At 54.7% G+C, this 23,762-nt stretch overlaps 1 protein-coding gene across 1 annotated transcript in view; it reads left to right on the plus strand.

Moving 5' to 3' along the window:
• The window catches only part of GRB10 (growth factor receptor bound protein 10), a 167,798-nt gene that overhangs the window by 87,357 nt on the left and 56,679 nt on the right, over positions 1-23,762 (plus strand). The window contains exons 4-5 of the mRNA XM_032874995.1: positions 14,566-14,746; positions 20,409-20,550. Coding sequence (XP_032730886.1) covers positions 14,566-14,746; positions 20,409-20,550 — 323 coding nt within the window. The remainder of the gene's footprint in view (positions 1-14,565; positions 14,747-20,408; positions 20,551-23,762) is intronic.

The raw sequence follows: 23,762 nt of genomic DNA on the forward strand, positions 1-23,762 counted from the left end.
GAGGTGAGATGACGGAGAGTGAAGTCAGAATGCCAGCTAACTAGACTGTGGCTCAATTGTAGCTTTGGGACCCAGCTTGTGTCATGGTTCATTGGATGTCTGTGTTTTACTCTGTTATCCATGAGGACGTCATCATTTCACCCACTTTACACACGCACATGTACACATGTGCACACATGCAAAAGTAACTCTTGTTTTCTTAGTTTCTTGCCCTCACAGGGGAACGATGCTTTCCCCTCAAGTAAAGTTCTTTGTCTGACGTGTTCCATGGAATCCTGAACAGTAATGGATATTGGCCTCTGGTTGGATATTGAAGCCAAAGTTGATTATGATTTTGATGCCTTCACCCTCCTCCCATGCCTACACACCTTTCCTTAGGGCTGAGATGGCACAAAGCTAGGAGGAAAACCACGTATAATCCTTCACCCACAGAGTGACATCTTTCTGCCTTTTGGAAAAAGATACGCATTCAGGCCACATCTAATGATCGCGTTTGCCCACAAACGGTGGTTAATGCTTTTGCAGTATCCATTCAAGTGGCGATATTGTAGACATTCCGAAAGGTGGGCTGTGTTTCTCTGTCTTCTGTTTCTTACCTGTTCAAGTGACTTCCCTGTTAAAAGATAGGTTCGTCCCCTGCTAACCAGTAAGTTCAACTGCACTATGCAATGGGCACTCGTTTTCCCATATTTGCAGGGGAGGAGACTGAGGCCCAGAGATCAGAAGAGTCACCCAGAGCATGCCCTGTGGAGTAACAGGGCCGAGTTTGGCCCTGGCCGGTGGGCTCCCAACCCCTCCACCCCCAGCTGCTCTGCCTCTGGAGTTCGCCCTCCATCCTTCAGGGTCTGCTCATGCCTTCCTTTTCTTCCTACTCCTCGGGGTTTTTAATGCGCCAAAATGAGATTTTAGAGGAAGGGGCTGAGTTTTCCTTCTCCTCAGAAGCAGCCAGAAAGGTTGGACCCCTGCAGCCCCCTCCCCTATCCTGGACCTGTGCTTGTGCCATCCTTTGTACCCGGAAGAGTTTTTGTCTCCATGAGGAAGACAGAACAAAAAGCCACGGAGGCACCTGCTTGCTCTGTGTTTCCCAGCGACAGGTGAGCCGAGGACCTCCCCGTTCCCAGTTCCCCTTTGGCACTGAAACAGTGCATGTCACCGTCTGTGACCCCCGGGTCTCTGCTCTTACTTGCTTCCCTGATGCTCTGACAAGTCATGCCAGGCCTCCCTGTTTCCTTTCAGCAGCTCTTTGGAGCCCCTTAATGTTTCGTGCTTCCTTTGCTGTCGGGGCACTTGCTGCTCATAGAGGGCTTTACCCCTGCAAGTCCTGTGCTCTTCTGCGTGTTGGCTTTTCTTCCTCTGGCTCCTCACCTTTCCTGTTTCTTACCTTCACTCGACATACATCTGTTGCTTGTCTGGGCCACAGCAGGCTCGGGGACACAGCAGTGAGCAGCGAGGTTTTAATTTATTAGCCATAGAATGCGTGGACCTTTGCATCCATCTGAAGAAGTATCAGTCCCTTTTTGGAACCAGTGGATGTGATTTAGGTATAATTCAGTATTAAGGTCAGTGATGAAAGAGTATCCTTGGCTCTGAGCCAAAGGCAGACGCTTAACCAACTGAGCCACCCAGAAGTTTCCTCCTGAAAACTTCTTACACTTTGTTATGTCTTATAGTTTGCCGAGCGCATGTCTGTCTTTCCCATTTCTTTCTAGGCTCCTTGAGATAAGACCAGGGATCACGTTTTCATTTTTAATCTTTAGGGAAAAACAAACAAACTAAAAAGAATGTTGGCTTTTAAGGCTCACCGGGGTAGGAACTGAGGGTCCACCAGGAGCTCTGTGACGCCTGTGTTTTCACCTCTCTGAGCCCCGTTTTTCTAATCTGTGACATGTGCGTGATAGTCCTTAGCTCATGGGTGTGGTGTGAGCGTTGTACCAGCGATCCCAGCGAATGTTCCTGTGCTCCCCCCACCTACCCCCGCCCATGCTGTCTCTCTGAATTCCTCCTTGACCAGCACACAGGGCAGTGGACATAGCAGACAACGAAGGTGTGTCCTGTGGGATACGGAATCAGACTCTGCTGAGGGCTAAGTGTCTGCTCCTTGGAGATGCGAGCAGGGCGTCCATGGCTTCAGAAGCATACCCTACTTCTCAACTTCCGTCTGCAAATGGAGCTCTTCCTGGTGCGGAGCCTGGCTTCCCACCAAGCCCCAGTCCTCCTGTTCAGTGTCTCTGGGCGACGCCATGTGGAGCAAGGGGGACTTAGGATCTATGAAGCCCTGTCTTCTCCTGGGAGGTGCAGCTGCATCCACAGTGGGGCGGGGAAGCCAGAGAGATTGTGTCCCGGAGGAAGAGGTGCTTTCAGAGGGAGCAAGATTTCTCACGGTGGGGATGCCCCAAAGGGAGCGGGGCGTTGGCTGCTCTTCCGGGATGGGGACAGAATCGCATTCTTCTGTCCTCTCTGTGACCTCAGGGATGACCCGTTAGGCGCGACAGGGTCAGGGAGGCTCACGCGGGCACAGCTCTGGCCTGCTGGGTAATGCTTCCTGCACCGTCCCCATGCCTGGACACATGTCCTCCCTTGTTGGAATTAGTCCGGCACTTATCTACCTGGTGGCTTCCGTGTCACCTGCCTGGAGGGCCTTTTTCCAAGGAACTACAGGATCGGAGTCCCAGCGGGCACCAGAGGGTTTTGGAATGCTGCCTGGCTGGCTTTCTAGAAAACTCAGCAGCTGGATTGACGGAGGCTGCTGACTCTGTTGTTTAGGTCTTCAACTCCAATTTACCGAGCACCTGTTGTGTGCCCGGTGCGACGTTAGACAGTGAAGCAAAAGAGAAAGAACATGAAGGTCCTAGTCTTCCAGAAACTCAAGTTTAGTGAGGGGAAGAAAGAAAGTTAAATATAAGACGGAGACAACATGTCCAACTCCAGAGGCGGACAGATCTGGATTGGACTCTGCACCCCCATATCTGGGGAGCTGAGTGGCTCTGCCTCCGTATCTTCAGCTGAAATCTGGAAAATACCTACTCGACTGGTTTGGTAAGAGGGTGAGGAATAGCCTGGGCTGTGGGGTGCCTGGCCCAGGACCTGGCACTTTCTAGGAGCTCAGGAAATGGGAGCTTATGCTTATCAGCATCATCAGTGGAGAGAGTAGAAATCAGACCCGTGGCCTCCCCCTCCCCTGCACACCCAGCCTGGGAGATCCCTGCTTCTCCTGCAGCATTCATCAGAACAGACCACTTCATTTCTCTTAATTGAAAAATGATTACCATAAGAATAAAAAGCCTCTGGTTAGGACTGCCCTCCCTTCCTTCCCTGACCCAGCTCCAAGGAGTTAGTTGCAGAATGAATCTGGGTGAGTCTCCGGAAGCTGTTTTCACAAACCAAACCTGCCCTGTCACTCCCATTCCTTATTCTTCGAGTTGGAGGGGGACGTGGGATCCAGATTCCCAGACCCTGCCTGCCCCATCCAGAGTCTTTCCAGTGAAACCCTGTTTTCCCCAACATTCTGGAAAGGCAGCTACTCTCTCCTGGGCATTTCCGTTCTGAGAGCTGTGCCACTTCTTGGAATTGCCTGGTATGTTCCCCTGGAATGACTTTTCCTATCCTAAGGCCTTGGGAATCGGGCTCTTCTTAGAGCTGAATGCCCTGTACTTGACAGTCTTGCCTGTAAGCAGAGATCTCGGTTTAAAACTCTCCTCTTCTGGGGCACCTGGGTGGCTCAGTTGGTTAAGCCACAGCCTTCGGCTCAGGTCACGATCCCAGCATCCCAGAATCGAGTCCCACATCAGGCTCCAGCTCCACGGGGAGTCTGCTTCTCCCTCTGACCTTTTCCCCTCTCATGCTCTCTCTCTCTCTCTCTCAAATAAGTAAATAAAATCCTTAAACAAAAGAAAACAAAAAACCTCTCCTCTTCTGCCAGGAGTGAGCATAACCATTCGAGGAGCGTCTGGCCTCTGGGACGCTCTTCTGCTGTGGCCCCTCCATCAGCTGTGCCAAGGTTCTCTTCTGAGGGCACAGACTGCGCCCCGTGCTGCTGTCGCCTCTCGCCTGTCCCTGTCCTCTCTTGCAAAATGCTCGGTCCTGGGCGGGATTCCCTCCTGCTGGTTGGAGGTCTGGCACTTGCTTTCTCCGCGATGTCTCCTCTTCTGGTCCCTCCCTCACTGGCCTCCGCCTGGGAGCAGGTTCAGGGTCCCCAGTGGAGGTAGTCAGATGTCATCGCCTCCCTTGCTACTTTGTTTCCCTGGGGGAATCCTTTCCCAAAACAGCTTGGAGGGACATGGTTACGTTTAGGTGACGAGGACCCTGTCTGTTTTGTTAACATCTGCATTTCCAGTACTTGGAACGATGGCAGGTATGTAGTTGGTACCCAGTAAATGTTTGTCAGATGAGTGAATTTTATGCTTACGGAGTTAAATTCATGGAAACCGAGCATTCATGTTGAACAAGGTAATAAGGACTCCCCCAGTGTCTAATTTACCTTTAAAAATGTGCCTTTTTTGAGAGAGCAGTGTTAGCGACGGGTGGACTTTTGGACTGTGACCTGGATTCTTCCTCTTCAAGTCCAGTGTTCTTGGACTAATATTTTTAGGATTGATGGCAAGTGAGAACCTTCCAGAATGACCAGCTGTTTACGTAGTTACGTGTGCCCAGCGTCTGCCTGCTTTATGATGTAATGGAAGAATGAGGGGTCTGGACCAGAGGTCTGGAGAAGAAACACGGTAAATTGTGAAAGAGAAAGACACAATTAATTCTGTCTTTTTTGAGTGATATTTGGGGGGCCTGGTTCTGTCCCCCCTGACCCAGTTGTCTTCTAATAGTACAAATAGAGATTGTACTCCGAAGTCTCTGCTTTTTTCCATAATGTGTCGCTGAGGTCCTTGGTCCTTGCAGGGTGGGATGTAGCTCCTCCGGAGTGGAAAATTCTTTTCCTGTGCTGTATGTTCCCACGCTCAGAACACCTCAGTCCTAACAGGCCTTCAGCGCTGTCTGAGTGCTTTGTGCACCCGTGAGGCAGGACACAGGCCAAGATAGAAGGCAAGTTTGCACTCTGGCTGGGTGGTCCTCCCCGAACATGGGTTCCAGTTCTTGAGTTTCAGCGAACAGAGTCACTGAGCAAAACGAGTGGCTTCCCCTTTTTACAAATGGTGTTGCCAGGGTTGGGGGGCGGGGAGAGGAATGGAATCATTTGACACTTCTCTAAAACATGGATTCAACTCGTGAATCTCACTGAAATCAAAGTCCGCTGATAGCGATTAATCATTATCTTAACTTTTTTTGCTTGTTTGCTTTGGTGGTAGAGGTAAATGTTGTCTGGCCACGGGGATATCTGCCTTTGGTTGGGGGATCTGCCCCAGACTTTGTGGCTTACCCTTCCCCTGAGGATTGCAGTGTTTTGGGTATCCCATGGCCCCAGTGGTGAGAAGGGGGAATCTGTCATGATGGGGACACAGGGCCCAGCCTCCCTCCCTGAGAGCCCCTGCGGGCAGCATCCTGGGCCCGTTCTAGCCCTGGCCAGGAGCTGCTCTGGGGAGATTTGGGAAGAGCTCTTGGCACAGCTGGAAGCATCTTGGGCTCTCTGTGTTTCTGTAGGTTCTGTCCACTTATGGTTGAGCTTTGCACAAGCCGTCCTAAGATGCACACATGAATACTGGTGGGTTGGGACACCTCCTTGTCCCATAATCCATAGGATTGGTGGAGAAGTGTACATATTTGTACCAAAACCTAATGCTTATTAGGAAGTGGGGTCCACGTTTAGTGCAGCTTAGGAAATGAGCAGCCTGGTCCTGGACCTTCTCAAGCCAGTCTTCCTGGGGTTACCAGGTGAGTCACCCAGGAAGTCAGCCCCAGGGGTCCCTGTGTCACCCCTCCTCTGCCTCCCAGCCTCCATGGCCTGGAGATGTCCCAGTTCTCGTTTTGCCTCCTGACTTGGTCCTGGCACCCATTTCTTAGATGGGATATTTCTCTTCTGGAAGATACCCTTGACTCCTCTCCATAGCTAGACCCCTATCCCCACTGGTGGCCTTGGGCCCCATTCTGCATCAGCCCCCAGCAGCCCACCCCTGTGCTGGTCACCAGGAGTGCTATCCACACCGTCTCCTCGGCCCCATTCGTAGAGGAAGCTGCATGTTAGCGGGCACGCTGGCGCCGTGGGGGGTGGCCTGGGCTGGAGGACTGCCAGACATGTGACCATCATGGCAGGGTGGCATGACCGAGGGCGCCCTCGTGAGAACAAGCACTTTGACCCTCCTGAAGGAAAGAGTGTCAGCGGTTCTCACTGGGGCATTTCTGCCAGCAGCTGTGGGACCTTGACCCCACTGAACATCAGATTGTTTCACTGCTAAATGTTAAATGTAAGGGTTGTGGTACCTGTCATTACATTGCAGATTAACATTGTCAGCGATGTGACACGGAGGGGCACCTGATAAGCGCTTGGTAATTGGGGTCATTGGTGGTGACAACCACTAATCTGCACGTGGACGCACAGCTCAGAAGTCAGGCCCCCGGCAAGGCCGCTGGGTCACCGTGTGACACACTGAATCGCCCCTTCTTTGGGCTTTGCTTTGCCTAGCCGTGAGGTGTGAAATTGGCGCCTCTTAATTCCTGAGACCCTCTGGAGGTCTTCAGCTTTCCGTGGGATGGCAAGGAGAAGTTGTGCGTATGCGCTTGAGCTCTGCGACGCAGGCTGCCACATCTGTAGATCGTTCAGGATCGTCCCTGACCCCACCGTGCTTATGGGGACCCAGGACCGTGCTCCATCGCGCCCAGCACAGGAGCAGGAAGACCAGTGCTCAGTGATTCCCGGGCTCGAAGCTGCAGTGGCTGTACTGGGAAGGACAGGGAGCGGGTTGAGCTGCCACGGGCTGCGAGGGCATAACGTATGTCCAGTGTTTGCCTTCAAGGTTCGAAGGAGCCCGTGAACTTGAATATGGTAGCCACCAGCCAGTCTTTCGAGTCCCTCCTGGGTGGCAGTGTGTGCACACAGCTGGGGGCTAATAAGTGTGGGAGTCTTTCGGTCATGGTCTACTTCCTGGTGTCAGGGTTTTGGGATTGTGGGACTTGTCCGTGAGGGACTTAGGAAGTCAGCCACTCCTTCCTGAGTTACTGATCCTTCTCCATCCATGGCTAACGCGGGTGCATTCAGGGAACATGCTTTGGGCCTGGCGTCGGGAGTCTGCATAGATCGGCTCAGTGATGACCAGAGCCCGGAGGCCACAAAAAGCATAGGCAGGGCTCCTTTTCAGATGTGCATATATGGTTGTAATGCAAGACACACACACACACACACACACACAGACACACACACACAGCCAGCTTGTGTGATATGCGTTTTCTCAGTTCACAGACACTGACCGCGTCACTTGCCATTGTCTGGGGGAGGTGGGTGGAGAGGAGATCACCATTTCCCACAAAGGTTGGAAAGCAAAGTTTCTCTTCTCTGGTTTTTATTTCTTGTTTCAAATCCTACCTGCCTGTAGTAACCACTGAAATAAAGCTTTGTGGGATGTATTTTATTTTTTTAGGTGACAGGAATTGAATGTTGCCTTTGTATTTGGCGCTGTGGTCAGGCAATCTCCGCTGTTAGGTTTTCTGAATATCTCTAACTATCATGAATACAGCAGAGGCCCACTCTCTCTCCAGGGTGACACCTGATTTCCTTCTGCTGCTTCCTTAAGCCCAGCAGTGCCAATTAAAGATTAAATACTTGTGGCAGGAATCTGTGAGAATAGAAGATTAATTGGTGTGCAAAAGGTATGTCAGTAGAATGTTGAGTTCTGTCTGCACGAGGTTTGAATGGCTCAGAGGTCGTCCGACATAACTTGCCAAGGGAGCATGGTTTAGGTTGAACACGACCTTTCATTCCCGTACAGATAGAAACATATAAGAACATGGGCCTTGGGCCACCTGGGTGGCTCAGCGGGTTGGGCCTCTGCCTTCGGCTCCGGTCGTGATCCCAGGGTCCTGGGATCGAGCCCCGCATCGGGCTCTCTGCTCAGCAGGGAGCCTGCTTCCTCCTCTCTCTGCCTGCTGCTCTGCCTACTTGTGATCTCTGTCAAATAAATAAATAAAATCTTAAAAAAAAACAAAAAAACAAAAAAGAACATTGGCCTTTAGGTGTGTGTTGGGGACTTTTCAGCCCTAGCGCTGTGTGTAAAGAAAGGTCTCTTTTCTTCTCTGTGCTGACTCCACACCTCCATACCCCAGATGCTCGGGCTTTCTTCCCCCATCAGGCATTCTCTGATACCCCGCCAGATGTGCCCTATGGCGCGAGGTTCCATCCTGACGCCACCTGCTTGGTTCAGTCATTGACTAGAGCAGCCCGTGGAACTCAGGCAGATGGTGTACTAGTCAGAGTACTGGTTTGTTATAAATGATGCAGCTCGGGGACAGTCAGGTGGCAAAGAGGCATTGAGCAAGGCATGGGAAGGCGTTCGGGACTTCTGTGAGGGGCACACCACCTTCTCAGCTCCTCTCTGTGTCCGCCTACCTAGAGGCTCTGCAAACCTTGTGGGTTTGCATTTTCTATGTGGATGCTTCACCCCGTAGGCATGATGGCTTAAATCTGATGAACTGGACCTCCGGCCCCTGTCTCTTGTTCCCCGAGGTCAGGGAGTGGGGCTGACCCTCCCAACCCTCTAGTCCCACTGTTGGTCCCCTCGGCAACCAGAGCCCGTCCTGTGGTTATCTGATGGCTTCCCCTAAAGCACCTGATTGATATCAACTCGGGTGTGGTTGAAAGGGGCTTCAAGGGACACCTGGATGGCCCGGTCAGCGTCTGCCTTTGGCTCAGGTAATGATCCCAGGGTCCTGGGATCAAGTCCTGCCTCAGGCTCCCTGCTCAGCAGGAAGTCTGCTTCTCCCTCTCCCTGCCCCACTCCCCTGCTTGTGCTCGCTCTCTGTTTCTCTGTCAAATAAATAAAACCTTAAAAAAAAGAAGAAGGAAAGGGGCTTGTAATGAATAAGAGAATGTTATATCACAAAAGATGATCCTCTCGCCTTTGTGAAAGCTCGGGAGCTATTTCAGGAGCCATGAAAGACCAAACATTAGAACAGAAAATGCTCCCATTGCTGTTACGGCTTAGGAAATCATAAGGCTCTTAGGAGCCATGTGCCAGCATATGAAGGAGGTCAAGATCTCTATTTTCTATTCTGTCCAACCTCACCAGTGCCATTGATGTTTTTCTTTTTTTTTCTTGCTCTTAATAATCTGTCACTATCTGGGGTTTTCACATCTAAGCAAGGGTGCTGGGCCCCATTATGCTTAGGAGCATCCCTTCTCTATGAAGATGGGAGGAGGCAGGGAGACGGTGCGTGGTCAGGTCAGGTAACAGGTGCTCACGTGGGTCTGGGGAGCACGGACAGGCCGTACGCGTATCCTGAGCATGTCGGGCAAGTAGCGTTTCTGTGAGGGGCCACGCAGTTCAGTGTCCTCTTTCCTATTCCAGAGGTTCAAGAGGACACTGTGTAGTGAGTTGGGCCCAGCAGGGTGCAGCGAGGGGGTCGGTTGGTGTGAGAAGGGGGGGCCTCGTCTCTAACTCACGCTGGCCTCCGCGCCTGCAGTCAGCCAGTGAGCCCCTGGCCTCGTCCTGGCTTGGTTGATGGAAGATGCGTGCCCCAAGTCATCCTTGGGGAGCCAGATGCCAGATGTTTCACCGAGTTTAGATATATTTTAGAAGTGAAGCAGCCTCCGTTCACCCGTGGCACGGAGGCTAGAGGCACATGGGAGCTGGAGATCAGATGAGCTCCCCAAATATTTGGGACAAAAGTCAGCGTCCAGTGTGGGACTTGGTTATTTGAGGAGGCAAAATAACTATTAATAACTTGATTTATAGCCGTGTTGTTTGACCTATATCTGCTGCACGTCCGTCCTCAGGAGCCCGTGTGACGTGAAATTGTGTACGTGGAGTTGTTTTCCCTTCCCCTCTGCGTGCCTGCCAGGGCTGCCGTCTCGGGGAGGTATTTTGGCGTGCGGGCTGCACTGATTAGACACTTTATCTTAGCACCCATTTCCAGAAGCATCTGCCTTGTTTGTGCCCAGTGTTTGCTTCTCCGCGGAGGGGCCCTCACGGGTGGGTGGTGACCCCTACAGGGAAGGCCTAGGGCTGGCCACACCACGGTACGTGCAGAATGTGAGCCACTCCAAGCGTTTCTGCAAGAACTGACCATCACCTCAGTAAGGTCTTGGTGACTTCCGTAATATCGTAGTGTAGCACTTTTTTTTTTTTCAAGATTTTATTTTTTTGAGAGAGAGGCAGAGAGAGGGGAGAAGCAGGCCCCTCACTGAGCAAGGACTCGTGGGGCTGGATCCCAGGACCCTGAGATCATGACCTGAGCCGAAGGCAGAGGCTTCACTGACTGAGCCACCCAGGCACCCCCTCCCCCAGTGATTCTATAATCTAAACAAATGAAATCCTAATTGAGCCACAGGAATTTGAAAGTTTGTCAAAGAGTGGGATTTTTTTTTTTCTCCTGAGCAGGATATTTTAGATTCTTTAAAAGGCTTCGATTTTGCTCTAAGGGCTGTGGAAAATACACGAAGTTGGTGACATGGCGGTATGGCAGTTGGATTTGATTCAGGAAAACTACAGCCTGCTACCCGCGTGTGACCAGAGTCACCTGGCTTTGTCTAACGCCCGCGCTTCCAAATGTGCCGGGAGGTCTGTCAGTAATGCACCTCAGAAGAGGGAAAGCACACTGGGGACACACCTTGCTTTGACCCTCTGGGGCTTTTATACTTCACCGTCACAATGACTCTGAGGAGTGTCAGAATGATGTTATGTTCCCGAAAGTATAGTGGCCCTGACTGCCGAGAGCGGTGACCCAGGTGGGAGGGACCTGGCCGGCCCCAAAAAGGAGCAGGAGGGCAGGATGGAAGACACCAGTGCCAGGGGCTTCCATAGGGGAAAGATAACTCCAGTGAAAACCCACCTGGGTGGAGGGAGGTCAGCACATTGCATTTTCTCAGAAGAAACGTGTCAGACAGCAAGCCTGTATCTTGGGGGCACGGAAGTGGAAGCAGTGGTCGGTGTGTTTTGCTGGATTTTCTCTGGGTTTTGAGGACGTGTGAACTGCAGCTGGGGAAAGCGCACTGGGCCACGGTGCCCCTCAGCCACCCTGCCCATGGCATGCAGGGACCTGACCCGAGGCCGACTCGGGAACTACCGTGAGCTCTGGGCTTCACCCCTCACCGGCTCTTAAAGTGTCCATTAAGGGAGAAATGCTTGGGTTGTTCACGGGATGAGTTGGGCTTGTTAGTGTTACGGAGCTCAAATCAGGCAGCTATCATGTGGCAGCTAAATAAGAGTGTAGGACACATTCTAGAACTTTCTGGAAGCCCCAGACTTGTGAGCTGCAGTGTGACTTGTACTTGTTCTCGAAGGTGAGTCCCCGGAGCTGTCAGTGAACACACAGCTGAGGGGGGTCCCCCATGTGGTGGCCGCTCTCTTCTCCTGGCCCCTGCTCCTCGGCTTACAGATGAGGACAGGAGACAGGAGGACAAGGAGCCTCCAGGGGTCCGGATTTTCCGTGAGCCCCACTTGTCCCACTCACCTCCCTGCCCCCGAACTCTGAGCAAGACTTCTGCCTGCTGACTCTGGAGTTCTCCTTTGTGATCGATTAAGTATTGATCACACGGTAACGATGAATTATTAATTCAGTACCTTTGTCCTTTTACTGTCTGGCCACAGGATTAATCTTTGACTCCAAGCTAAGGCAGCATCTTTCCCCTCTCATACAGACCCCTAGATGTGCGGGGCCCTGCTCGCAGGTTTCAGGTCGCGATGTGGGTTCGGATTCACGCCGCACGTCCCTGTCCACTCCACTCAGACAGCTCTTGCTGGTCTTGCTTCCTACTGTTTCGGAAGCATCGGCTTCTCTCTTGTCAGTCCGTCTATCCGTCCATCTGACACTTACTGTGTGTAGCACCCGTGTCCAGGCCTTCCTCAGACCCCGCCCTGGCACTGTTGGAGGGCAAGAAGCCGAGGGCCTGTGGCTTTTCTGCTTCTGCCTCATCTTCCCACAGCTGTTCTCCACCCCAGCCCACCCCCAGCCGGCTGCACGCCCTCCCTGGCTGTAGCCTTGGGGCGCCCTGCACCCCCAGACCCCGTGCCCCTTTGGCATCTGTGCCAGACATGCTCCCTCAGGAAGTTTTTGTCGCTGTTCAGCTCTGCTCTGTCTTCTTGGGCCCTTTTCCCTAACGAGTGGGGAAGCCGAAGCAAAGGCGTAAATCTTTAAAGAAAGAAAGGCGAATTCCAGGACTGGACAAAACTGACATCTCTGTAATGCACAAGGGGTCCTGCGACAGGTGGGGGGAGGGGGAGAGGTGTGAGGGCAGGTTCTGGAAAGGTCTGTGAGCTCATGCATAGAGCACACACCTGCTGGCTGCAAAGATTGTTTTCAGATTCAGGGTTCGCTCCTTTGCACCTGTGTGTGATCACAGGCAAAGCGCTCGGCCCCAAGGGTCCGGTCCTCAGCTGGTACACCAGCTGGTGGTCCCCCGTGTATACTGTGCTGTAAGGCATCTGTGAAACAGGTGTACCGAGTTACAGCTACCTGTGCTTACCACATGCGGGGCTCTGTTACAATGCAAGGTGACGACCAGCTTCCTCCTGTCACCCCCCTGCATGCAGCTCCACTGCGAACCCCGTGTCCGCTTGTGGTGAGAGGTAGAAAGCCGAGCCTTGTGTCCTGGGTGTGGAGCCCATAGCAGGAGCAAGGCCGGGATGGACACGTTCCTGGTGGGTGACCTCTCTGCTCTGCCTTCCTGCCCGTAGGGCCTTGGGCCCTGGCTTGGCGGGGGTTGTGCTGTCTTGGGCCCTGAGCCCGTGGTGCTCCGTGGGGAGTCATTTACAGGAGCAGGTGGGCCTGTGGCTGACCTGGCTTGCAAAGTGCCACAGTAGGGTAAGGTGGGTCTCGTTCACGTTGGCCACATTGTGCAAAGTGACAGAGCTGAAAACGCACCGAAGGGGGCAGTGCTGTTGGGTTGCAGTGGGTTACAAATAAGAGAACCTACCTCGGAGCAGCTGCAGCTCGAGATTGTAGGGACTGTGCTTTCCAGAGCTCCTTGCCACGCCAGGCTGCTCGGAGCCTGGTTCCCATCCCCAGCCTCTGTCTCTGCCGCCTGCCCCAGCTGCTCCCACATCTCCGAGTGTGCTGGCTGACCCCCCTCCCCACTCCGTGGTGTATGGTGAAGGTTCTCCAAAGGGTCCTTCCTTTCTTATTTCCAGAGCATTCTCTTACAAAGATTTCCCTCCCCTATCATGGAGCAGGTGCTCCATGGATGTTGTCCAAACCGAACTGGGTGCCAGTTCTGATGTGCATTTATGGGAATATGGGGGAGGGGGTTTAAGGAACTGGCTCCCGTGATTGTGGAGATGTATGTCCAAAATCTTCGGGGCAGCCAGCAGCCTGGGGACCCAGGGAAGAGTTGTAGTTCAAGTCTGGGGGCAGAATTCTTCTGTCCTCGGGGGCTGTAGTCTTTTTCTCTTAAACTCTTCTTCTCTTCAGCTAATCAGACAAGGCCCACCCACATTATAGAGAGCAGTCTTACTCAGAGCTTACTGATTTAAATATTACTCTCATCTAAAAAATATTTCATAGAGCGGCACCGGGGCGGTGCAGTCAGTTAAGCATCGACTTTGTTTTCCCCTCAGCTCATGGTCTCAAGGTCTTGAGATCAAGCCCTGCATCTTGTTCTTTGCTCAGTGGGGAGTCTGCTTAAAACTCTCTCTGCCCCTCCCCACTGTGTGCTCTCTCTCTCAAAACGAATAGATCTTTAAAAAACAAAACAAACAAAAAAACCTTCACAGAAACATCTAGAATCATACTTGACCAAATACCTGTGTCCCAGCCAAGCTGACACGTCCAAGTTCCCATTAGAGTCTCTGGAGCACATCTCCTTCTGTTTTCTGTCCTTCCCTCTGACATTCTCTGGGCTTCTGTCTGCGTCAGGCCTTCTCTGCAAAGACCAGGCTCCCCCGGCTGTCAGGCCCGTCGAGGGCAGAGGAGGGCACCTGGAGGTCAGCAGGTGCACAATTCATAGGCCTCCCCCTGTGAACCTGTCCGTGTGGCGTGGGCCTCCTGGAGCCCTGAGCAGGCCAAGGACCCTGTCCATGTTGGGTGCCATTTGGCTCCTGTGTCTCTCACCTCTAGAATTTTGGGGAAGGGAGAAGTCCTGATCTACATGGTTAGGGCTCGACGTCCGCCTGTGGTCTGGCCAGCTGAGGCCGGAGCGGTGGGGTCATGCTGTGTGGCCCATCCACGCCAAGGGGCCCACGAGCCAGGCAGAGGCTCCAAAGCTGGGTCCCGTCCGTGCAGACCAAAGAGACGCGGCTGGACGGTGGCTCCATGGTGCCCAGGGATCGTGTCAGCAAACACCGATTCGCGTACTGTGTACGGTTCCTTCTGGGATGCACAAGCTCAGTCACGCTCCCTGCCTTCGCTGGGTCGTGTGGACTAGTATGCGCGTTGGGAGCCGATCCCCAGGGTGCCCACGTGCCCGTCACCCCTCGCTGCTGCCGCTAACGTCCTGCTCTGTTCTGTTTCTTCGCGGTTGGCCCGTGCGCCCAGAGGATGACGTGGACCTGGAAGCCCTGGTGAATGACGTGAACGCGTCGCTGGAGAGTTGGTACCCATCCCGTAGCATGCCGTCGGAGACGGCGCCTCTGCTCCAGAGCAGCCAGCCGCCGCCCTCGGGAGCAAGGTCCCTGCAGACGCCGCGTTCCCAGCCTGTGCACATCCTCGCCGTCAGGTGGGACCTGGGGCCCGGAGGGGCTCGTCTCTGGGGATGGGGATGCGACACGGCTCTCTGCACGTCCGTACGTTCACTTTCTCCATCCAGCTCGGCCCCACGGGCTTGGACCTGGCACCCAATTCGGTTTGGACAACATCCATGGAGCACCTGCTCCATGATAGGGGAGGGAAATCTTTGTAAGAGAATGCTCTGGAAATAAGAAAGGAAGGACCCTGGGTGGTCTGTTGGGGGCTCGAGGGCCTTACTGCCCACAGTGGGGTCTGGGGGCCTGGAGGAGGGGCATCCCACGGGGCGTTCCCTGCAGGAGACACAGCCTCTGGAAATTTGGGGCTGGTGGGCAGGGCTTCTGGGAAGCAGAGGGGTGTTCCTCACAGGTGGCACATCTCTGATTTGGGTGTCGGCAGGTGAGTAGGAGCTGGGGGGTTGTGGGGGAAGAGATTTTGTGAGTAGAAGGGATGATCCCCATTGTCTCAGGTGGCCAGATTTGCTCCCTTTCCTTGGCGGACTGATACTCCCTTGTACGTACTGTGTTTATCCATTCGTGCGCTGACGGGCGAGGCAGGCAGCATGCTAAGTAACCAAGCCTTCCGCAGGAGGACAGATGCCACGGGATTGCACGTAGGGGACGCATCTAAGGTAGTCAGACTCCAAGAAGCAAAGAGTGGGAGTGGTGGAGGCCAGGTCCAGAGGGGAGGGCGTTGGGAGAGAGGGGACAGAGCGTCCCAAGTGCCGTTTTCTACACGGGGAACAGGTCCAGGGGATCTCCTGCAGCGCAGAGCCCACACGTCCCAGTACCCTGGTGTGGTGTAGACGGAGAACCTGGCTGAGAGGGAGGGGCTTCCAGGATCACAGCAGAGAGCAGGGAGGGGGCGTCGCGTCCGCAGGCTGTGGTGTGTCTGGCAGGCGACCCTGGTGATGGGTCACACCGCGTGCTCATGTCACACACAGTCGTCCTGCTTTCCAAGTGTCGATCACATCTCTACGCAGGGCGGTAGACAAAAGATGACCCTGACAGGTGGGGCCACCTTCCGAAGGCCTCTGTGAGCCATTGAGGGGTGAGATGGGGAAAGATTTGAAGAGGCGAGCCAGGAGATTGGGTTAGGGTTTCGGCAGATCCTTCGCAGCCTGGTTGGCGGGGGCGGGGTGGGGGGCGGGTGTTGGCTGCTTAGGGCACAGCTGACTTGGAGGCTGTTTCAGGGACCAGCCTAGAGATGCTGGTGTCCCGAAGCGGATACAGAGGGGGCAGACGGGAGGTGTCAGCACCTAACTTCGGGGGGCGGTGGGGGACGGCCTGAGCTGGGAGCGTGGAGCAGCCAGCGCCACAGCTGCTGGGAACGGGGTGCTGAAGGCATCACGGGCCTTCTGGGGGCAGAGGTTGTGAAACGGAGCTGAGAAGCTCTCTGTGCTGCCGCCCGGTCCCTGTGGGCCGGGCCCTGGAGGTTTTCAGGTGAGGATGGAGGGATGGGAATGGGCGACGGAGCGAGGCCTCCCTGAGCTTTCTAGTGCCTCCCTGTGCTTTCTAGTGCGAGGCTGGTGTTGCCCTCTGTTTTGGGCCTCGGTCAGGCTGGGGTGCTCGTGGCTGCTACCTTTCTTGGCACTGCATCTTCCTGGGATCTCGCTTCTCTGCTTGGGGGTGGAGGGCTGGGGTGCTCTCTGCTTCCAGAAACTTCTATAAGGCTCTTTTTTGTTGTTGTTGTTGTTAAGATTTTATTTATTGATAGAGAAAGAGAGAGAGATTATAAGCAGGCAGAGAGGCAGGCAGAGAGAGACAGGGGGAGGCAGGCTCCCCGCTGAGCAGAGAGCCTGATGTGGGGCTCAATCCCAGGACCCTGAGATCATGACCTGAGCCGAAGGCAGAGGCTTTAACCCACAGAGCCACCCGGGCGCCCCATATAAGGCTCTTTCTGGTCTGACATCCCCGGTGTTCTGCGGACAGGCTACCCTCTCACCCAAGGCAGTCTGCTCTGTCTCGGGCCAGCAGGGTCAGCACAGAGCTGTCTGCAGGGGTGGTCGCCTGCTCCTTGGCTCTTGGCCTTTCCCTGCCTCTCTCTCCTGGTGTTTTCATCCCACTCTGCTTTCTGGGGCATCACCCTTGTGTTCTTGGCCCCTGTGCAGTCAGTCTGCGAAGAGATGCACTTTCCTCCTGCGCACTTCTCTGGGTGTGGAGTCTGTCAGTCACGTGTCCAGAGAAGCCTGGAGTAGGGAGCCCCTGGGAAGGATGGTCACAGCCGGCACAGCGGTCGCACCGGAAGCTGAGTCAGGGCAGAGGATGGACAAGAAGGCCCAGGCCCCTGAGTTGCCTGGAGCCCTTGAGCCTAAAATTTGGGCCACATTCTGCCCTGGGGCTGCCTGTGCTAAGTCCCACGGGAGGTGTCTGGGCAGGCATGCACCACAGGGCAGCAGACACTCTCCCTGCAGCAGAGTGGACACCTGGCCTCAGGCCTTACCTCACTTCTCGCAAATAAGTAGCATTGTTTCTTACCTTCAATTGTGTTTTAAAAATGGGGTGACCGATATGGGATACCCAAAGATTTTTTTTTTTGGTAAGTGAGGTTTTTTGTGGAGCACTTCTTGTGTGTGCTGATCACTTCCTCTGTATAGTTCCTGTTGAATCCTCATTTGTTAGCTGGTACGATGGCCGGCATATCTCTCAAGGTGGTTGGTGTGGTGGCCCTCAATGCCCAGCTGATAAAACTGAGGCCCTAGGCGTAGTGACTGGCCCCCACCTACTGAGGGGGGAGTCCGGATGCAAACCCAGCCTGAGGGGCCCTGAGGAGCTCCAAGACCTACTGGGCCTGGTGCTGTGTGGGAGGCCCGTGGAGTGGGGTGTACAGAGCCAACGGGGACAGGTGCAGGGCAGAAGCTGGGGAAGGCAGCGAGGGCTTCCTGGAAGAGATACCACTGGGGCCTCCGATCCTGAAGGAGTGTACTACAGGGACAGCAGCGGGCAGCGGGCGTGTCCAGCCAGCAGATGACAGAGCACAGGCCTGTCATTCTCCTCCCCATCCCCGACCCCCAACATCCCTGCATCTTTGCCCCCTTTCCACGTCTCGGTTTTCAACTATGGAGAGACGCAGCCTCCGGAACGGGGACTGTCTCCAGTTCGTGTAATGTCTCTTAGTTTTGCTTCGCACAGTACTTGTGAACTGCCGTAAAGTCAGCATGGGACTCTTGTTCTCCTTTTAATTTTTAAGAAAGATTTATTGACGTGAAGCTCACATAACAGGAAATGAACCACTTACAGCGTACGATTCAGTCGTTTTTAGTACTCTCCCAGGGTTGTATTCCCACCACTTCTCCCTAGTTCCAGAAGGCCCTCACCCCTCCAGCAGAAACCCCTTGCCCAATGCTCAGTGTCTCCACACTGCCCCTTCCCAGGGCCCTGCGGCCACCCACCTGCATGTCCATTGCTGTGGATTTACCTGGTCTTGCTATTTCAGCGGAAGGGCATCCTCGTTCACTTATTATAACGTCTGGTTTTTCCAAATAAGGACTTATTTTTGAAAGATGGGTTTTGGGTTCATAGCACACTGGAGAGAAATCCAGAAGTATGTCCCATGCAAACCACACATGCACGGCCTCCTGCACTATCCACGTCCCCCTCTGGGTGGTAACTTTGGTATAGTCGATGAGCCCCAGGAGTGTTGGCCCCCAAAGGCCACTGTCGGCATCGTCTGTCCTGGGGGTGTGGACAGTTGTGTAATGACCCGAATCCATCCGTACACTACCATGTAGGATAGTCTCACTGCCCTAAACATGGTTTTTAACATTTCTCACAACAGCCTGTTAAGAGACGCTTTTGCTAACCCCTAGGGGGTCAGAACGTTGGATCTTGTATATAATAAAACTCTCATGCTTTGGGTTTGTCACCGGCTAGGGGTCATCCTCGGGCTGGAATATATTGACAAGGGGCCCAACTTCATGTCCCTTGCTCCGGCTCTGGGAAACAAGGTCCACGTGTCAGCCAGACACTTTGCCAGGACAGAGGCTGGTACGGGAAGAGAGGGTTCTCTTAACCATGCACATCTGCTTTCTGGTATGTCTGTCGAGCCCCTAGAGAAGGGCCATCCCACACCACAGCTCGGACCACCTTCCGGCTGTGGGTGCAGTCGTGCAGTAAGTGGGCACATCCTGGTCCCTGGGAATGGCCCGGCAGGCCCCTCCAGCGTCAGGATCAGGTGGTAAACAGAGAACCTGTAAAGTGATCATGGTGCATTTCTCCAGTGGCAAACTCCCGAGAAAGTGAATGCATCATTAATTTAGTTGAACTGTCAAAGGACTGCACCAATTCCTGGAAGACATGGCTAGCGCCAGGGCTTCCTGAGACATAGTTTTGGCAGGGACGGGGGATGCTGAGTGGCATCTTGGGCTGTGCTCCCTTTCTGCAGGTGGACGCCTGGACACTGGGCAGCGGTGTCCTCCGCTCCTGGGGGACAGGAAGCAGACTGGCGCTTTGCTGTCGCCTCTGCTTTGACTCTGAACTTGATTCTTCTGCTATTTTCATACTTGCATCTGATTCATCCCAATGTAGGTGTTTGGCGTAGTTGTAGGAGAGGTGGGTGTTGCATTTTCTGGAGGAAATGCCCGAGCGCTGGCAGCGTGACATGCTACATGGTGGTGCCTGGCGCTGTGAAGTGGGGTGCTGTGGGGCGTTTCTGCGCAGACGCAAACCCAGGCCTTCGTGCTCTGGGGAGATAGCGACATGGAACACTGAGTCCCAGCGCAGTCAGGATCAGCCACCTTGTTGTATAAACAAGCAGTTCTTGGGGACACCAATGAGGACACACAGAGCTGCTTCTGGTGCCCTTATGTGTTTGGAGAAGTGATCCCTTCCGAGGCATCGGGAAGAGGGGTTCTCCTAGAAATGCTCCTACACCTCTTCATACATCGGTTTTCAGGGAATAAAACCCATGAGTTTTTTGGAGAGAACACCTGGTACAGGCCCTGTGGGGGGCATTGTTTGGGATATAAGCATGTTCACGGTGCTTCTTGCCCCCACGTTTAATGAGGGAGGGAATCTGGACCCTTTGAGTCTGAGAAGGGCAGCTTTAAAAACAAAACAAAAACAAAAAAACAAGACTTCCCGTCCTGGTACCATACATGTAGCAAAATGGACCATCCCAGCTGTGTTGAAGTGAACAGGTGCCTAGTGTTGTGTGTACTGACGGTGTTGTGTACGTATCTCTAGGACCTGCTCATCATGTAGGTCCTAGAGACTCCCACAGACTCTGTCCGTGACCCAGAAGCTCCCCGTCCTGCCCCAGTCCCTGACAGTGACCATTGTTCTAGCCAGGGGCTTAGCGACCCCATGTGCCTCACAGAGGTGGACTGTCCTAAGATCTGTCCTTCTGTGACTGGCTTCTGTCACCTAGCACCGTGTCCTCGAGGTTCATCCCTGCTGTAACATGTCTGAGTTCCTTCCTTGGGCGGGCGGATTTGTGTCCCCTTGTGTGGATGGACCACGTTTGTGTGTCTGTCCACGCCTCCATGCACACTCGGGTTTGACTGTTGTGACGCGTCCTGCTGGGACCCTGGGATCCAGGTGTCTATTTGAGCCCCTCTTTAGTATTTTGGGGGGCACATCCCCAGATGTGGGATTGTTGGATTGCGTTGGGGACGACAGCAAACCTTTAACGAGCGGGTGTGTCTCTCCTCCCAGACGCCTGCAGGAAGAAGACCAGGAGCTCCGAACCTCGTCTCTGCCGGCCATCCCCAACCCTTTCCCTGAGCTCTGCGGCCCCGGGAGCCCGCCGGTGCTGACGCGGGGCTCCCTACCTCCGAGCCAGGCTGCTGCGAAGCAGGTGAGCGCACGCCCCCCTTCCAGCGCCAGGCTGCCTGGCTGTGGGGTCAGGACGGATGTGCCGGCTCTTCCTTCAGGAAGAAGGGAGGGAACGTGTGGGATCTTTTGCTTCTTTTCCTCTTGCTGCTGTTCCTTTGGCCTTAGGAAACTTTTGATCTGTTGGCCAGAATTCCATTTGTTAAGTCTGGGATGTATCCGTGTGTTTCAGAAAGCATCTCATAAGAAGGATAAAAAGTTACAATTTGTTACCTAGAGATGAATGTTGGTTCTCTGACAAAATATCCCCCCCCCGCCCCGCCACATCGTCTTCATTGGCTGGGATCTCTGGATAAATGAGGGGTTTCTCAGGCACCTGGACTTCCGCAAGTGGAAGAGTTTCCATGTGGTATCCTGGTCTGGAATAGGGTCTGAGCAAGGCAGAAAACCTGACTCAGAGGGCGGCAGCCACCTCCTTACGCTAAAAGTTTCTACCTTACAAGTGGGATTGTGCGCTGCGTGTATCAGAGCCGTTTCCTCCGGGAGGACCGGGACGCAGAGAGTGCAGGGACCCACCCAGGGTCAAAGCGTCAGTAGCCGGCTTGCCAGAGAAATCGGCTGCCATGGCCTGGGCCTTGGTGTGTTGCAGGCTGGGGAGGGAAACCCAGTCTTGCCACGGTGTGGGTGGTGGTGGCATAAATATGATAATGACGACGGGAACGTCTGACATTCACAGAGTGACCCCTAGAGGCCAGGCACTGTTCAGTGAAGTTTCCATATTTTATTTACTTATTTGTTCATTTATTATCCAAAACACTCCTAAGAGTTAGGTACAAGTGTTATCTATACTTCCCAGTTGGGATACAGAAGCCCATCTGTGAGTGATGGGTGCGGGCGGGACCCCAGAGCGAGCGGGGGATGGGCAGGACCCCAGAGTGAGTGGTGGGGCTAGGAGGGACTCCAGAGGGAGCAGTGGGACCCCAGAGGGAGCAGGAGGTAGGCGGGACCCCAGAGAGAGCGGGGCGGGTGGGCAGGACCCCAGTGTGAGTGGGAGGGCTGGTGGGATTCCAGAGTGAGCAGTGATGCTAGGAGGGATCCGAGAGCGAGCGGCAGGGCTGTCAGGACCCCAGAACTAGCAGTGGGATTCCCGAGTGAGCGGCAGAGTGGGCGGGACCCCAGAACTAGCAGCAGGACCCCAGAGTGAGCGACAGGCCTGTCGTACCTGACAGTAGGATCCAGAGCCTCTGATTTTAGCCATTAAACTAGTATTTCCTGGGATCCTGATGGTCTTTATTTTTAGTAAGTGTATTTCAGAACTCTCTTTGGCTTTTCTACTGGAACCCCTCTTAATTTCCTCTGCACTTTGCCATCTCCAAGCCTGATGCACCAGCGTTCCCTGCCCTCTGCAGATCCCCCCGACCCGTGCCGTGCCTGGCTATGCTTGTGGAGGGAGGCATGTCCTCTCTCCCTCTGGGCTCCTGAGCAGCACGGCTCCCTTTCTGACCTCGTGCCTCCCCAGGCGGGCTGCATGGTTCCGCGCCATTGACACTGGGAAGGTGAGGTAACTGTCCCTGTCCAGAAGCCAGTGCTGGCCGGGCTACAGCTCTTTGTCACATGCCTTCAGGACATCTGGGATGTCTGCCTCCCTGGTGACCTTCTGCTTCAAGGAAGGGTCTAGACAGGCTGTCTGTGGACTGCTCACCGAGCTTGTTTACGGCCTTACCCATCCTAAAATAAGACTAGGAAAATTTTATCTGGCTCTCGCCACGGTTGGCAGGAAAGCGGGCCTCCACCCCCACGGACTGTCCAAGTCTGTAAGCAGAATCCGGAAACTCAGGAATTCTGCCTGCTGTTTTTCTTGGGATCAGAGTGTCTGCCCTGGTGTCTGTCTTCCCAGTGCCCGTTTCCCCCCGCCCGCTGGACCCGGCGGGCGCAGGACGGGTGGCCGAGCTGGTGGAGAGTCCATGGTCCTCGTCGGGTCTCACTCAGCTCTGACGGATGCCAGTCATCCACGCCGGGCTCTGACCTTTGATCTTAGGAGCCGTGTGTCACGGGCGCAGCGGCCGGTGGCTGCCCCCCAGCCTGTGATGGCGTGGCTGCTGATGGTCGCAGGAGTTAGGGCCCCTTCTCCACACTTGCATGCTGTTCTCTCTCCCTTTGCACCAAGTCCAAGGGAGCAGCTGGACCTGCCTCAGGCAGGTTCCCTGGAGGGAGTAAACCATGCTCGTGGAGGCCCCTCATGCTTCCTCGTTCACTGGGCAGCGTGTGGCCAGCATGGGTGGAGAAGAAAGCCTCTTGCCTCTTTGGTAGGAAACTGCCTCAGGACCGCGAGGCCATCAGAAGCAGCCTCTTTCTGTCCTCCAGTCCGAAGGGGAGGCAAGAACGAGGGAGGCTGTACCGGCGATGTGCACGGACCCGTTCCTGCCTGGGACACTGCCTGCCCTACCGCATTCTTCCCAGACCCTCTTGCAAACGGGCCAGCAGCCTTCCTTCCCCTCCCTGGGTGTCTTCTGCAGGGAAGCTTGCTGGCTGCCCACCATGCTGTCCATGCACCCCAGCTCCAGGGAGCCGCTGCCGTGTCGTGGGCATCTGCTCTGCATGGGGCACCGCCCGCCTCCCACACAGAGGACGCCCACCTGGCGGGACAGCCAGCCGAGGGTGGTAGGAGCGCTGATGAGGTTTCAGGCTCCTAGGTGTGTTGTTCTGTTGTCCGTCCGGCACAGCTCCTCTGTGGACGTGTGAGCTGCAGGCTAGCTGCTGGGAAGGATCAGAAACCCTCAGTGGCCGCCCCACAACCTCCCCTGGGGCATCCATGGGGTAGATGCCCCGGTCAGGCTGTGGAAGTGCTCCCATGCCGACCCCACTGTGGTTGTCCTTGCCTGAGCCAACTGGGGTCCACATAGTGGGAGCAGTGTTGTGGACTGTGTGTGTGCCCCCCACCACGAGAGGACATGTGGCAGCCCCACCCCCACAGGGATGGTGTGGGAGGTGGAGCGCCCATGTGGGATCACTGCCCTGGTGGGAAGGAGCAGGGCTGTGGTCTGCAGCAGGCCGGAGGTGGCCGCCCAGGAGCCAGGAAGGGGCTCTTGGCAGAGCCTGACCCGTCCGCACCCTGATCGTGGGCTCTCAGCCTCTGGAGCTAGAGGTGCCACTTGCTCTTTGAGCCCCCCACCTTGGTGATGTGTTATGGTGGCCTGAGCTTGTGGAGAATGGACACTAGCGCTTGGCTTCCCACAC

This window comes from Lontra canadensis, unplaced genomic scaffold, assembly GCF_010015895.1.
Source record: "Lontra canadensis isolate GAN:19392208 unplaced genomic scaffold, GSC_riverotter_1.0 scaffold54, whole genome shotgun sequence".
Taxonomy (NCBI): domain Eukaryota; kingdom Metazoa; phylum Chordata; class Mammalia; order Carnivora; family Mustelidae; genus Lontra; species Lontra canadensis.